Below are 17188 nucleotides of genomic sequence, written 5' to 3'. Positions count from 1 at the left end.
AATCAATCACTTTCTTGATGGTGAAAGGATTGATACTGCTCAAGGGAGTGGAACCGAGAGCATGGAGAGTAACAAACTGTGCATTATTTACATTAATGTCCAGATCGGTACGAGTCTGGGGCCGTTCAGTCAGGGGCCATTCAGTCAGGGGGCGGTCAGTCCGTGGTACAGTCCTAGGTTCGTCAGGACCACCTCCCCCCCTAAAGGGGGGAAGGCGGCATGGGCGTCGGACATAGTAACCACCCTCCCCTAACGGGGGAAGTGGGAAGTAGGAAGAAAACGAGCAAGGGACAAAACACACCGGGACCAAACACCTGTGGCTGAAATTGCCCTCTCAAACCACTCCAGGGATGCCCGACCGTGTCAATTCACGCCCCAGAGCGATCAGTGGGGGGGACCCTCCGTGGGTAGCAAGCAAAGGTAATCTCAGTACACAGGAACAGACACCTACTGTTTCAAACTAACAGGGAGGGGAGGAAAGTGAGAAACTAGCTAGCCTAACGCACACCAGAAGGGTGAAAAAAAAAAAAAGCTAATTGCCGGTGAGGCAGCCCTAGGAAGCTAGAGGAGAGGTCGGCAGCACACAACCTCACTCTCCACGACCATGCATAAAAGTGTTTCGGATACTAATCTCATGTCAGTCCTTCTCTAACCTCATGACTGCCGAATCTATCCTGATTCATAAAATATGACCCAGTCTCAATAACTTGACTAGCGCTACCCCACTATTCACGCAGTAACTACTTTAGTAGGTCAACTCTTACCCTTTTTCTTCCTTTTTTTATATATTTTTTTTATATATGTTTAGCATAGTTAGCCTTTGTCCTGATATTCTGATTTTGCAAGGATTAAACATATTAATTCTATACTTTACCTCTTTTTATATCGCTTCCCTCTTTTTATTTTTTCTTCTTTAAGTTTATGTTTTGTACACAGGTTTTATATTTCTCCTGACACTGATCGATGACCGTTGTCTTTTAAACTTTTAGATCCACTGATGATGGAGACTGTCTCCGAAACGTTTGGATTAATAAAGATGCTGTATATCACAACGTTGGTACTACTTTTCCTGACAAGACTAAGGTTCCCAAGAGGAAGATCTATTGCGGATATATATATATGTAATATGTGTGTGTGTGTGTGTGTGTGTGTGTGTGTAAGGAATCGTATACGTATGGAGACGCTTGTATTTGAAGTTCCCCTTGTACTCAGTTTTGGTCGCTGGCCATTATTTCCATGCTGAGAAAGGCGTGGAATGTCTTCTGACCATAAATTGTTTTCTTTGGTTGGATGGATCATAAAAGAAAATCAAAGACAAGCCTTAATTTCAAAGCAGACGCAGTGAAATAGCGAAATTTTGTCTCAGACAGCACATCTTTTCTTCATTTATACCTGCCTTTCCTTCACGTATAGTTTTTCTATATATTTCTGTTCTCTTTCATGCAGACATAGCTCTTTGGTATTTGGTTACTTGCAACATGTGAAATTATTCCTGTTTGTCAGCTATGCGTATCTCTTCCATATGTGTTTTTTGTTTCAACAGACATATTTCTTTCCACATTATATATATATATATATATATATATATATATATATATATATATATATATATATATATATATATATATATATAGTATATATATATATTGTACTTACAGAGCAAGGACGACGACGACTTCATACCAACGGATGAGAACCAGAAATTTATTTTGGACTACGGCACTGACCATATCGCTATCTGGAAGGTCAGTACGAGAGAGAGAGAGAGAGAGAGAGAGAGAGAGAGAGAGAGAGAGAGAGAGTCATTACCATCTCTATCCTTATCATTAGCGCTGTCTTACATTTTGTCTTCATGATTCTCGATATTTTTTACTTCGGTATAACCTTCACAATCTTTTCGTTGTATTATAAATGATTTTGGAACGTCCGCAGCGCCCCTTGCTTATCGATGTGTTCGTTACTCTTTACCAAAGCATCCGCTGGTGTGTTTTTTTTGATGTTATACTCTGTTCACTTTCCCTTAACCAGAAATTGCCATCCTTCCATCTTGATTACTGAGATGTAAAACGAGAATAACACTAGAATATGATGCGAGTCACGAAGAGTACAACAGAGAGGATGTAGAGCGACATTATTATCTTTTTCCGCCACCGAGCTACGTGAAATAAGCAGCAAAAGAATGAAAAGTACGGCCAAGTTACAGTGCACGGAGTATAGTGTTCTGGAATTAATGTGATATAAATAGATTATGCAGCAGTGTTAACTGGTACTGTACGAAACAAATCGCCTTCACGTGGTGACACCGATATGACCAGGTGGCTCAGCTGCTTGGCCACAAACATCTCTCACTTCCCTCCCTATCCATCAAAAGGATGATGGTGGACTGCAGATGAAGGTTAACTTAAGTTTATAGTCCTCTTGTTGCCTGGGGATGCAACTGCTACTGCTACTACTACTACTACTACTACTACTACTACTACTGCTGCTACTACTATTTTAATCATCAAAATCCTTGTCATCATAATCGTCACAGTCTTCATCACCTTTAGCTTCATCACTCGCCGAATTAAAAAACGCTCTAATTAAATGTTATGCTTAAGATTCCATGAGTTTACGTTTGTCTTGGCTCATATGGAGATTAAACACTTTATAATGACAGTGATGTGAATAATAATGAGACAAATTAAGGATATCGAAATTGTTACTTGCCTTGGAAAATTCTTCATTAGAGAAACAGGTTAGGATCCTTTACAACCCCAGATTTATTAAGGGCAGGAGACCGATATACTTCTCCGGCAACTCTTTATATGACAGAAAAAACGCGATAATTTCTTGAGGACTTGACGTGCTAGATAAACATGTAATCTATCAAGTGAGATGGAAAGTCCTGGGGCAAGGCCAAAGCAAGCAGTTTTTTATTATTTCTGAAGAGCTGATAAGAGATAAATATATCAGATAACTTCTCTGTCAGTGGATGATGCAGATAAGCCCTGATACTAGGTTCATATGTTATATACTCGTAAACAGTGGTCTTAAAAGTGATAGTGAATTTGGACCTTCGAGTTTTCCATTGATAATGTATTTTTTCCGTTAATTTATATTGCTTGTTTTATTTATTTTTTTTTATTTATTTTTTTTTTTTTAGCCATACTTGACTCCATCTCTTACGGGGTTTAGGATTTGCGATGGTAGTGATGATTTACGGGTATCCTTGCTTTGTATGAGAAATCAGTTGATAATTTATACAGATACTTCGACCTTAAAGTGATACTTATGATCTGGATGATGATGATGGGGATGAATTTTATCATCACAATAATTACAACCTACCTCATATGTGTGGTACATATATATATATATATGTTTATCCCTATCATAATTGTCATCCTTGCGATACGTTAGGAATGTCCTTTGATCTTACGCTGCCAAGATCATTAAATGCAATCAGTAGTCAGTATGTTATGTGGGAGTTACGACTGTATTGTTGATGATGATGCGGTTGAGGACATAAGTACTGATCCACTTCATGACGATAAATAACAGCAGTTAACAATGTCTTCAAAGACCAAGTTGTGCGACTTAGGGTGCTCAACATAGTTTTTAGAATATTATGTAAGAGTACAAAAGAAAGCAAACAGCAATAGACCTTTTGGTTCTTTGGGGGCTGTTTATAACGGGATAGGTTATTACTGACGTAACTTACTGGTTCTTTGGGGGCTGTTTATAACGGAATAGGTTATAACAAACGTCACTTTTCATTGTCAAAGACAATGATAGCAAAGCAGGAAAGCTCAACCCACCAAACCCACCAGCAGAGACTGACATGAACTAGTCAGAAGGTACTGTATACCATGCAGCATCCAAAAACTGTCATAGAATATTCTTGGGTAAGGATGAAACGATATCATATTCGATGCTGTTTAACCTGCAAGGGAAACATATCTAGTCAACTTAAGGAAGATGTTGTTCTACATTTAATGCTACGTCCTCCATAGTTATGAATTGCATGACATCTTAATTCATAAATGTATGAATCAGAAGTGAACATGCTAAGCTGGGGATTAGAAGACACATGCGTATCTATGCGGTTTTTAAATGTTAGTACTGAATCACAGTTAACAACATAAGGAGGCAACTTCTTCCCTATATTTATAATTCAATTGAAATTGTTCTCAGCTTCGTGTGGTAAAAAAGCTTGCCAACGATTTTATGTTCATCACCAATAAGTATAATTCGTCAATTTCGACCGCTCTACCGTGATGCACTTTTCAACAGTCATATTATCATGTCCCGTGAAGATTTTGTGTACTTGAATTAAATCCCCTCGTAGTCGGGCTTAGGTAAACAGATTCATCTCTTCCAAACGTTCCTCATGTGGTTTATTTTTCAATCATGGTATCATTTTTGTAACCCTTTAGTGTACTCTTTCAGTGTTTTCCATATCAATTTTTATTAATATTGTGACCAGAACTAGACGCAGTACTTTACGTGTAGGTATACTAATTAATTATACAAGGTGAGGATGATATTTTCTGATTTATGTGGATGCTCTACCTCTGAATCCAGTCAGTTTATTGGCGTTTTTAACAGCCTCTGGACACTGTTGTCTTGCTTTTAGATCACATATTATTATAACTTCAAAGTCTTTTTCATGGTTTACTCTCTCAAGATGAACATTATTTATGCTATAACGGCCCTTACGTTTTTCCTGCCACTGTTTAGCACCTTAGGTTTAATAATTTGAAGAGTACCATAAGTGCTCCAATAACATGGAGAGACATTAGAGTTTGGAAATGTACATATTACTTTTCAATTTATTTGTTGTTATTATTGTTCATTATTAATATTATTGTTATTATTATTATTATTATTATTATTATTATTATTGTTGTTGTTGTTGTTGTTGTTGTTGTTGTTGTTGTTGTTCTTATGTTGGTAGGTGGGGACGCTCACCATCCACTCACTCGATGTCGCGCTGCTTTGAGTGTCTTCCCTTTTCTCTCATCCTTCCTTCTTCTTCTTTCTTTCCTTCATTCTTTCATCTTCCTCCTGCCTTTGGGTGACTTTACACTGCGTGACAAGCCAAATGGCTTCCCGTACACCAGGAAACCATTTACAACGCTGGGTGGTAACCTGAAAATCAGATTACTGCACGTGGTAGTGTAGTGGGTAATTAAGGAGCTCCAGTCGGACTGAGCCTGTGTTGGTTTATATCCATGGGGTGGTTGGGGTTTATCGCTTACATAATGCCACTCAGGGATGAGTGAGGCTGGTCTCTCTCATCTTAAATGTCATGACCAACTTACCTAACCCTGGCTCTTCCTCTCCTCATGAGGCAACATTGGACTGGATGATGGATGGATGGATGGTTACTATTATTATTATTGTTATTATTATTATTATTATTATTACTACGATCATCATCGTCATCAGCATCAGCATCGTCATCAGCATCAGCATTATTATTATTTTTATTACTATTTCCATTATCATCACCATCACCATTAAATTATTATGATTATTATTATTATTATTATTATTATTATTATTATTTCTTTCTCTTGAGAAGGAGATGGAGAGGATGGTTAAGATAGGCCTGGCCAAATCCATCGGTGTGTCTAACTTCAGTGTGCCACAGATGAGGAGGATCTGTGCCATCGCCAAAATACCACCAGCCACCAACCAGGTCAGCTGCACCAAATATACATAAATTACTCTCTATTCAGAGCAAGTGCTCGTGGACCCTTCAGGCACTCTAGCACTTGCTCCTGCAGAGGGCTTTCGCTCTGCGTGCTCTGCGTTCTCGTACTTTAAATATAGTAAAAGTTTTTCAGTCGTGATGGGACCAAGTTCTTTAACATCAGCGAATTTTTTGCGATTTTTTTGCCGATTTTGGTGCGATTTGAATGTCTAGTTTCGGCTGCCCAAAATACACACACACACACAGGCACACGGCTACTGCTATAGTATATTAGACTGAAAGCCATCCAAAACTCTACGGTGATCGCAACCCCGGTTTCAAGCACTCATGCCGGGAGCAGCATTTTTTAGTCAAACTTTGATCGCTCATGAAATATAGTAAAAGTTTTTCAATTGAGATGGGACTAAGTTTTTTCACAATAGCGAATTTTTTGCGATTTTTTTGCCAATTTTGTTGCTATTTCAGTGTGTAGTTTCGGTTGTCCAAAATACACAGACACACACACACACACACACACACACACACACACACACACACGGCTACTGCTATTGTATTATTAGACAAGTGCTCGTGGGCCTTTCGGGCCCCTCGCACTCGCTCCTGTGGAGGGCTCTCGTGCTTCTGTAATATATTTTAGTTATAGCTGTGGGCAAAAAATTCTATAGAGATCCTATGGGGCAGCGGTGTTTTTGGTCAAAATGTGATCACTCATTTAATATAGTAAGAGTTTTTCAATCGTGATGGGAGTAAGTTTTTTTTTTTTTTTCACATCAGTGAATTTCTTGCAATTTTTGTGCCAATTTTGGTGCGATTTGAATGTGTAGTTTCGGCTGCCCAAAATACACACACACACACACACACACACACACACACACACACACGGCTAGTGCTATAGTATATTAGATTTACTAGCACGAGCTAAACTTCACCAACATTTCCCTGTCAACATTGCCTCCTGCCTTTCACTCAGAATATCCTTCCCTCTCAGGCTCCTTTGTTGTGTCCTTCATATTCCTATCACATAAACATACTATATACATCATCTTACATCACCACAGTCAGCAGGAAGTGTCAGCTATTTACTGATCCTGAATGTAGTGTAGAAAGCTGGATGAATATCATACTGCCTGTTTCACATCCAAAATATGTCCATCACTTTCCTTCCTGACTGCATCATATCAAGGAAAAACACCTATGAGCAAACAAACGTGCCAAGCCTCTTGAACCATAAGAATATTATCCAGCGAGGAATGTGAGAAGCAGAAGAGGTAAAATATTAAGCTAAGTAAAACTGTTTGGACACGACATATCAAAACAGATTATGAAAAACTAGGAAGTCATAGGACCGCAGGGAATAAACGTATATTCTTTAGACTTTGGACAATATGACCCATCGCACTGACTAGTGTTCGTCTCCGTGTCGTTGCAGGTTGAGATGCACGTGTATCTGCAACAAAAGGAGCTGCATGGGTTCTGCAAGGCTCACAACATCTATATCACAGCTTACAGTCCACTGGGATCACCCGGCAGAACAAAGGTCATGGGCCCGTGAGTTAAATGTCCACAATCACAGACAAGAATATTGATCCACTCTTTAGACTCCCACCTCGAACTGTCAGGACACGAAAATATCATAACACACTACATAACAGCTAGTGACATACTGTATATGCTGTTAGTATGTTAATACCGAGGTTTGAGGAAAGTCATGCCTAAATTCTCTAGCTAGAATCTCCACTGCTCTTTCCTCCAGCTCTCTCGAATTTTGGCACGATTTTCCTCAAATCTCTGTATTACATATTAACAGCATGTATGTCACTAGCTATTATGTAGTGTGTTAAGATATTTTAGTGTCCTGACAGAACTGTCATCCTGTCCTTCTGTCACTCACTAACATTTATCGAACACGAGATACTTCATTCTCGTAGACATTAACTACTTTAATGAAGCCTCATCTTATGTCCCTCAGAGTTCTGTTCCTTGTCTATAGACTTCAGCAACTTTGACGAGGCCCACTAACGATCCATGAAACTCCCTCTGCCATCTCGTCTTTCTGTACGTGTGGGAAAATATATTACATAACTGAATATCTCAACGAGTTTTTCTGGCTCCGAGGATCGTACTTCGGGGTTTCAGAAAATAATGTTCAGTACCTCGTTACCTCCGCGAACAAAAGAGTTACAGATAGATTTCAGTGAAATTTTGTGGGTATGTGAGTTATGGGCCAACAAAGAGCTTATTAATTTTGGTGGTGATGTGAGTTGTTTGCTATAGGTATTGGCGGAGGTATGCTGTCTTTGAGTGTTGTGTAGTTATTTATTGTGAAGAAGTAAATCGGTACTTATGTCCACGACTGTAGTCAAAGAACCATCTTCCCAGTTCCGTCTGAAGGAAATTAACAATTGGTGAAATATTATGAAAACCCTGTGTCTACTAGTGTGTGTTTCAGATGGTTCAACTTTTCCGCTATGTATTCGTCACACTTTGGGAAGATACTTATTGCTTTCTCTGTACATGTCCCCATGCACTGCCTAAGCCATTTAGATGGTACGGTCACAAAGAACAGCCGAAACAGCAGCAACGACAAGCACTGGTGACACAACATATAACATTGTAGTATGTGTGTGTGTGTGTGTGTGTGTGTGTGTGTGTGTGTGTGTGTGTGTGTGTGTGTGTGTGTGTGTGTGTGTGTGTGTGTGTGTGTGTGTGTGTGTGTGTGTGTGTGTGTGTGTGTGTGCGTGCGTGCGTGCGTGTGTGTGTGTGTGTGTGTGTGTGTGTGTGTGTGTGTGTGTGTGTGTGTGTGTGTGTGTGTGTGTGTGTGTGTGTGTGTGTGTGATTTAACTGCTGGATATTAAATGCAGGGACTTGCTTCTCAGTAGGATGATAATCGTTTGAAACCAAAGGAAAATATTGATTGGTTCTAACCCTTTCACTACCTGAGGCCTTTTTAAACCCGAATACAATTGTTAAAATGTAACATTGATAAAATAGTCACAGTACTGAAGAAGAAATGGTGGAATATCTTATCATTCAGTGTGTGTAAAAAACAAAGTCATTTTATACTGTATGTTGTAATCTAGCGCCCTCACGAGGCAAGTGTCTTTGATCGGCGAAAATTTTCTCATCGTGTCCGCCTTTGGTCATAAGCGTAACAACCCTTTCCCTGAGGCTCACCAGTTCTACGTGCGCATTTTCTCAACTGTAATCGCTTCAGCACTAACACCCACCGTCCATACTGAATACGCTCTAGCGCTGTCTCATGCATTACCGGTAATTTGGTATATGCGGAGGAGTATTTAATGGCATTTGGGTTGGTACGGTGGAAGTATGTTTGGTGGAAGTAAAAGAAAAGCCGCTATAACTAAATTCAAGTAATCAAACTAAGCCCTATTTTAGCCAATGATCGACACTCCCGTCACTTCTGACACAGGCAGCATCCCAAACCAGTCGACCACCAGTACCTCTCATGAGACACTATTCGTAGATCATTCAAGGAGGAAAATATTGACAGTTAACAACAGTGGAATTAACGTTAGCTTTTGACGTCCTTAGTGGTCTAGTGCGTGGCGTAACAGGTGAGCAAAGCCTAAGACGCAGCCTTCGTGGCCAGTCTGGAACAATACATCCCTCCAAACCAGGCTCATTCCGTATTTTCTCTGGTACAAATTTCGTAATATTTCTTTCTAGGCGATTTAGTTATACAGTATATTGCACCTTGATATCATATTCCACATTATTAGTGCAAGCTCTATAGATATTAAACAGATCTAAGTAATGAAAGAGGAAAATATAAATTATGTGTAATATTCATAATGAATAGCAAAAGAACATGTGCTACGAAGTGCTAGCTGTTACATGGTTCAGTTTGCCATGAATGATGAGAGCAGAGATTGACTAATACCCCTCCTCCCATGTATATATGAATGAATAAGTAAATAAATTTTGTGCTAATTGCCTAAGGAACGGACATGGGCTATAATGTTAAAATTCCATGGGTAATAGTCTCGTCAGCGTCTGACCCAATCATTATTATCTATCTTGCCATTAGGAATCATGGAGAGAAGCGGACTCAGAAACATATTAAAAGAAGGAACTCTGTCTGAAGTGGCCGTGCTTCCCAGAAAACCATGTTTGACAATTACTCAAAGGAACGTGGGAAAAACTCCAAAGATAAGGAAAGCATGTGATAAGAGTCTCGAGTGTTATCATGATGGCTGCTTGGGACGGAGCGTATTGGTCTGTGAGCTGCCCCTAACCACTCCAGGTTTTTTTCTCTTATCCTCTTTGGCTTGGGATTATTAAAACACCGTATCAAGCTATTTATTTTACTCGTTACACATCAGCCTTAATTTTAACCCTTTTATGCGATGGGAAGCCTATAGTATTTTAGTCCAGCTAACGCCAACGATTTTATTTACCTGAGAGCGAGTCATAAGAACCTGGGTGTTGACATAGTGGTAGATATCGTTCACATGAGTCATAGGAGCCTGACTCTTAGTTTTCTCCGGCAAATTACTGATGGAATTTGTGCCCATACTAAAAAGAGAGGAAAAAATAAAACAGTAATTGCTAAATCCCATGTTGCCCCATTCACAGAGTAGGGATCCGAGACTAGGTTCCTTTAAATCCAGATCATTTAAGGGTTGGAGACCAACCTACGCCCCTGGTAACGTTTACATAATATAAGTACCTCTGGTCATCTCTTGGACTCGAACCAGAGCGCGTAGACTACAATGCATTCCCGTTCGAACGGCCTATCAGTCGCAAGAACAAGCAGTAGATTATCAGTAAAGAAAATTCTAGTGCTGTATACTTTAACCTTAACCACTTTCTACTGGAATAATTTTTATTTTATTCCGGATACCTTCTGAAGATTACTCTGTGTATAATGTAAGAGAGATTTTTCAAACAGGATGGATAATCTCTTCAGTACAAGACCTTTTTCCTATGCTGCAAAAATTCTATAGCTCTCTGCATGAATGAAAGGAAAACTTATGCCATCGAACTGAATGAGCTCTTAAAATTATATTAGCATAAGAATTAGAATAACAAGAAGGATTTACTGCAGTTTTGGTGATGAAGAGTGACGCCTTCACGTAGTGGCACAGAAATAACTGGTCCGGTTATACAAATGTGCCTCAGCTCCTTACCTATCCTGTGAAGGAAGGGTGGTGGATTATATGATAAGGGCAGCTTGAACTTAATGTGCACACAGGCCATCAAGTTTATGTTCAGATGAGCGTGAGTCAACAACAACAACAACTGTACTCTCTCTGCAGAGTGACAGGCAGAGCACATTATAAACAGCAAAATAACTTAGGAACTTCAGTACGATGGGAGGTGTAGGTTTTACTCACGCTACCTCTACTCGATTTTAAGAGAGCTTGGGAGAACGTCCTGGCAAGGAATAGGCAAGTTAATGTGATACTTCCCTTCAGTATAAAGAATCTGTCTTGAACTAAGTAAATTATCTGGTGGAAGCATGAATGGATTAGAAGTGTTAGTAGTGCAGGGGTTAAGAGCCCATTTTCTGAAGAATACTGTAGACTTAATGACAACAGGGTCAGAGATGTGCTTTATAACGAGAACATCCTGCTTTTTGTCCTGAGTGCCTCAGGCAACGCTATTTGTAGTTTGCAACGCTGCAAAAATAGAGAATTTTTCTGTAGGATATTATGGACTTGTGAGGGAAAAGAAAGGAACATGAAAGAAAGGCAAACTAAGACAAGGATTCTCCATGAGAGCCTTGAAAAGATTTGATCTCTAAGATGTAACTGGAGTTTTTTCGATCACCCAGTAATATCAATGGCAGCAGGTTTGTCACTTTCCCAGAAATGTACAGTAGATTATGACGCTTCAGCTGAACAGGGCTCAGATGATTTTACAACCGAGGGAGGGTTAGGATTTACTGCCCACATAATGCTATGTAGGGGGTAGGGGTCTGGCCTCCCTAGCCTTAAATGCCAGGACAGATTATATTAGCCCAGGGCTGCTTCACACCCGATGAGACAATAAATTAATAAATTAATAAATAAAAGCAGATAATTGATAAAAACGCTTCTTTTACAAACCTTACTTTCTGGACAGACCCTCGGGGACCGCCAACAGGAAGCAGCCGCTGGAGGACCCTGTGGTGGGGCTGATTGCTGAGCGCCATAAGTTGTCACCGGCACAGGTGCTCATCCGCTACCTGCTGCAGCTCAACGTCATCGTCATTCCCAAGTCTGCAAACCCGACTCGAATCAAGACCAATATTGATGTATGTAATTCAGTGGCATATCACTGAGTATTTTCTTCAGTTGAGTGATATCTTTTCATGATAATCTGACCACACCCAAGCTGTTTTATATTACTCAGTAAGGAACTCTGCCATACTCTGCTCCAGCCCGCTTGTCAGTAGAGCAGCATTTTCTTAGCCACCATCAACTTAAAATGAAATTTATGAATAAAAGTAAGCATACCGTGGTGCAAATCATAAATTAATCAGTAAACAGGAAATTGACGTAGGCAGTTAGAGGTGAATATCAGGTGTGAATCTACGGACATTCTGGTTGGCAAGGAGTACAGTGTCGGGGAAAATTATGGCTGTATTTATTCTGACGTGCAATTCTGTAGCACATCATTTCCTCTGTTAAGGACAATATCTTTTCATCATAACTAAGCTGTCACCAGAAGAATTTTAAAATATCTTTGGAATGATCTCTGCTACTGACAGTACTAAGGCAACTCTAGCAATGAAGTTTAAAAAGCCAATCCTAAGCTGATAAAAAAAAAAAAAATCTTATCATGACTACAAATCTAATGACACCCTTGTAGTGAAGGGATCAAATACATGGAGTTTTGTTATCACTTTCTCAATGAACAGTACGTCGTTGGACTACCGTGCTTTTTTTTGTGCTAGCTAGGCCGCTGAACTGTAGGAATATATTAGCACTAGAATATTAAGTAAGTCACGAGAAATTGCTCAGGAAAGAATGTAGAGCCATAGCAATGCATTTTTCTCCCACTGAAATGCGTGAAATAAGCTGCGAAAGACGAAAATCTGGGCCAGCTTTACATAAAACTAGTATAGTTAATAAATTAACACATCAATACATAGAATTACAGTAATAACGATGCATTTATGGCAATACCAAATTAAGCCCTGAAATGCCTTATTTTTCAAAGTTACAGATCAACTGAAAATAAGGCACATTAATTCGTTACCGTGTTATGTACAAGACATTGCATTTCATGCTCAGTATATAAAGATTTTAGAGTCAAAAGACTTGGAACATTTTTGTCAGTCATTTAAGTATTTTTCAGATACTGTTCAGTTTAGGTGACACTTTTGAACAAAACTCTAAAAGCATATCATCTGACGGAAAGGGTAAAGAGCAAAAATGTTCACAGTATAACCTTTATCAGACCTTCAGAACTCACATCTACCACAGCCATGACTGCATTAAGTGGTAAATAGTTGGTAGTTTATCAACAGCATAACAACAAGACTGGTAGAGTCAACTCAAATAATCGCTGGCGATGCATTTTTAAGATGCCCATGAATGGTGAAAATCCGAAAACGAACGACGCCCTCCAGAACGGCCCCGGCAGCTTTCGTTTAACTATGGGATTACTTAAAAACCCTTTATAATGCACCAAAGCTTCAATAGACGTTAAAATCTGCTGATATATGTGTATTTTGGGATGATTCAATACAAGGCTTATAACTCGACACGCCAGTGGTGAATCCGTAAATATAGAGGGGCGACTGCAAAGAGATGCGATTTTAAACGAGGACTAACCGTGTCTCCAAACTTATTTATCAGGTGTGGGGGTTCACACTGACTGACTTGGAGATGGCCGCACTGCAGTCACTGGACGAAGGGGATGCGGGACGTATTATAAACTCCACTGAGCGTTTCGAGTGAGTTACATGAGTCTCTTAGTTGTCAAAAAGTATGAAAAGTGTCTCTGGGACAAGAGGCCTTCACGTGGTGTCACAAATATTTCTTGGCGGCTCTAATCTTTGTTGGCCGGGTATGATAAGTGTCCCTCAGCTCCCTCCTTGTCTGTAAAAAAGAAGGATGGTGGAGTGAAGGACAAAAGCGGTTTCAACATGCATTTCATGAGGTTCACGTCCAGATAAGCCTGGGGCCAAAACAACAACAGTGATGAGAAATACTGTTACTCCATTTCTAAGTTATTACTTAGAAGCACCACCAAAATAAAGGAGAATAAGACCTCATAGTGAAAAGAGGAAAAGTCACATTGGGATTAGAAGGAAGTAGGACAGATACAAGACACAGATGATGACAGAAGTGATTGGTAACTGACAATGATATGGCTCATGTTAGGAGGAAAGCAGGAGTGATACGAGGCACAGACAGTGAAACTGGAACTGGAGTTGATATTGGTACTATAGGTTAGGAGGAGGGCAATATACAGTAGACTGTGTGGAGAGAAAGAGAGAGAGAGAGAGAGAGAGAGAGAGAGAGAGAGAGAAATAGATATAGATAGATACAGATAGATATAAATATATAGATACATAGAACAGATAGATATAGATATAGATAGATAGATAGATAGAGATATAGATAGACAGATAAATAAATAAATATATATATAGATAGATAGATAGATAGATAGATAGATAGATATAGATGGATAGATAGAGATAGAAAGATATAGATAGATAGAGATATAGATATAGATAGATAGATAGATAGATATAGACAGATACTGTAGATAGATATACATATAGTTAGATAGATATACATAGATATAGATAAATAGGTATAGATATAGATAGATATAGATAGATAGAGATAGATAGATAGATAGAGATAGAGATAGATAGATAGAGATAGATAGATAGTTATAGATAGAGATAGAGATAGATAGATACAGATATAGATAGATATGGATATAGATATAGGTAGATAGATAGATCGATATATTAATAGATAATGAATGGAGGAAGGAAAAACAAAGCGATAAAAAAATAAGTCCATGTGCCTAAAGGCATTCTCCATTTATAAAATATTTATAACAACTGGATTTAAATTGAAGTGGATTAAATGTTTGTGGGAATCAACTCCCAGGAAGTGAAATCCAGAGAGTAGTAGTTCTGGGGATAAATGAATTTTGATAAGCAGAGGTTCTGCATTGCGGGGGAGAGAGTGTGAGTTCATGGGCTCTCCCAGCTGCTTGAGTATTTCGGGAGAAAATGTGAAGGGGAGTAACAATTGAAGCCAGTTCGTCTGAACACTTACGGTAAAAATATCTATAAAATAATGCTAAAGAAGCAACATCTCTACATACTAATAATGGAGGAAGGTCTTGCGTGATGGCAGGATTATTGATTAATGTAATGACTTTATTTTGAATTTTGTTCAACTGCCTTATTGCAACCGCTCCACATCCACTCCACAGTGGTGAACAGTATTCGATCTGAGAACGCACATGACTTTTGTATATTGTGGCCATCTGCTCGTCAGTGAAGAACTCACGAACTCTGTACATAATCCCCAATTTTTTGGAAGCATTTTTAGCAAGGGATTTAATATAAGCTGTCCAGCTTAGGTTGGGGTTTAGAGTAACACGTAGGATATCAATTGTAGTGGATATGGGAATATTGACATCTTTTAAAATTATACACACACACACACACACACACACACACACACACACACACACACACACACACACACACACACACACACACACACACACACACACACACACACAAACAATTGAAACAGAAGGGAGTGTTGAATGACAGTGGTATGATAAAAGTTTGAAGGAGGGTAGATCAGATGTAAATCATAAAAGCCAAAGCATTCGCCCAAGAATGTGTATTGCCCGCCATCACCAAATAACTAGATTGATAAAATAGAAAAATAAATAAATTAAAAAGCAAATAGTCATTCTCAGGATCTTTCAAGCCAAAGAAAATTAGGGTAAGTTGAGTTAGGAAGATGATAATTATGTTTAAACTACGATATGACAAATAATGAGTCCACCAGTACCAAATTACCTATCTGGAGTATAGGGCCCAATGCCTGGCTAAAACAGTCTGGCAGATTCGTATTTATGCGTAGATGAAAAGACACTTTTACTTTCAATAATCGAAACTCCCAGTCATCTCTCGTGGTTCAGTGCTGCAATTTCGGCAGGTTCATGACTCGGACTGGGACATTCTGCTCACAAGACCATGAGCCACCTCCTATTTAAGTGGCCTTAGGCACACGTCTGAGTGAAGAGCAAGTGCTTTGTCATTGGTTTGGAGAGGCTGCCGAATTTACGTATGTCCACAAGCCAGGGAGTTCTACAGGAAAATTTAGTAAAAAAAAGTATTTTGCACATGCAATAACTTGATGCATGTGTCACCGATTATCTTTCTTTAAACGGCGATGACTCAGACTTCATCACCACGCAAGGGATTTTCTGGGACTGGATTTTCTTGATATGTAGTATTTTCTGTCATACTATATTCCTCCTGTAGTTTACAAACCATAATTTTTATTTGTTTTTATTTCAGTTTGAAAGGCCACCCTGAGCGCCCATATTAGTATGGAAGATGCTTTCATTTATCAGACAGAAGACTAAGATTGTTCCACACAAAGCTTTAACTGATTATTATTCCTCCTGCTACTAGGTTAAGTTCACTTCACATTGTTCAGTTTCTAATAATTTTTCTGTTTTGCACTTATGACTGTTAAACTATTGTTTATATAATCACATGCTTGACAGTTGTTTCTCAGACAATCCACCGCATACTTGCAGTACTTGATGTGCTTTATAGATCTGGGGCCGTATTTGTAAACGATCACAGGCTTGTAAATTATATTCCTTGTTTAGAATAAACATTTACCTTCACTAATAAAGCTACCAAACACTTCATAATTATATTAGCATTAGCATGAAAGTGAATGAGCTGGAAAAACCTAAACACCCTATGACCATAGTAGACATATGGAGACTTGCCTATCAAACATGTACAACAGCACTAAACTTATGCTGGAGCACACGGCCCTAACATAGGGCTCTTTTAAAGTTATGGGGTAGATTATTTCCGAAAATGCTTAGCGAGTGACTGAAGGGCATATCTGCTTCTAGAGATGCCTCTGCATGCAGAAATTGGTTCGGAATCTTTATAAATACGGCCGCTGAACTATTTTGCTCCAAAGTTCTGAGTAATGGGTGGTGGTAGTGTACATAACAAAGACTACACAGCCAAACACCTTCACTGGGGCTGATGTTCCTTGTAAGGTTGATAATTATAACTCCATGTGTACTGAAGAGAAAGAAACCTGTATGATTCATGCAATAAACCATGACCATCTCACAGGAATGTGTCTCATTTTTACCGCATGAGCCACGTGTCCATCACTTAGTATGTTGTGGAATCCAGAGAAATTAGTTACTTAAGCAAAAAGGCTCTCCCATCATGGCTGGTGGCTGATCACTCTATCTTCTTATGCCTGGAGTGAGTAGCTTAGACCT

At 39.1% G+C, this 17188-nt stretch overlaps 1 protein-coding gene across 1 annotated transcript; it reads left to right on the top strand.

Annotated features, from left to right (window-relative positions):
- Positions 1–1665: 1665 nt before the first annotated feature.
- LOC145408680 (aldo-keto reductase 1B-like) lies at positions 1666–16379 on the top strand. Its single transcript, XM_080279357.1, has 6 exons — positions 1666–1745; positions 5570–5686; positions 7131–7249; positions 11789–11960; positions 13510–13607; positions 16224–16379. The coding sequence occupies exons 2-6, from the start codon at positions 5573–5575 to the stop codon at positions 16252–16254; spliced, it is 534 nt and encodes a 177-aa protein (XP_080135483.1). The 5' UTR covers positions 1666–1745; positions 5570–5572; the 3' UTR covers positions 16255–16379.
- Positions 16380–17188: the final 809 nt, after the last annotated feature.

This window comes from Coenobita brevimanus, chromosome 78 (genome assembly GCF_032717465.1).
Source record: "Coenobita brevimanus isolate Jiangsu-jjx chromosome 78, ASM3271746v2, whole genome shotgun sequence".
Lineage (NCBI taxonomy): Eukaryota > Metazoa > Arthropoda > Malacostraca > Decapoda > Coenobitidae > Coenobita > Coenobita brevimanus.
Note: the sequence above shows the minus strand (reverse complement) of the source record. Positions and strands in the feature narration are given on the sequence as shown.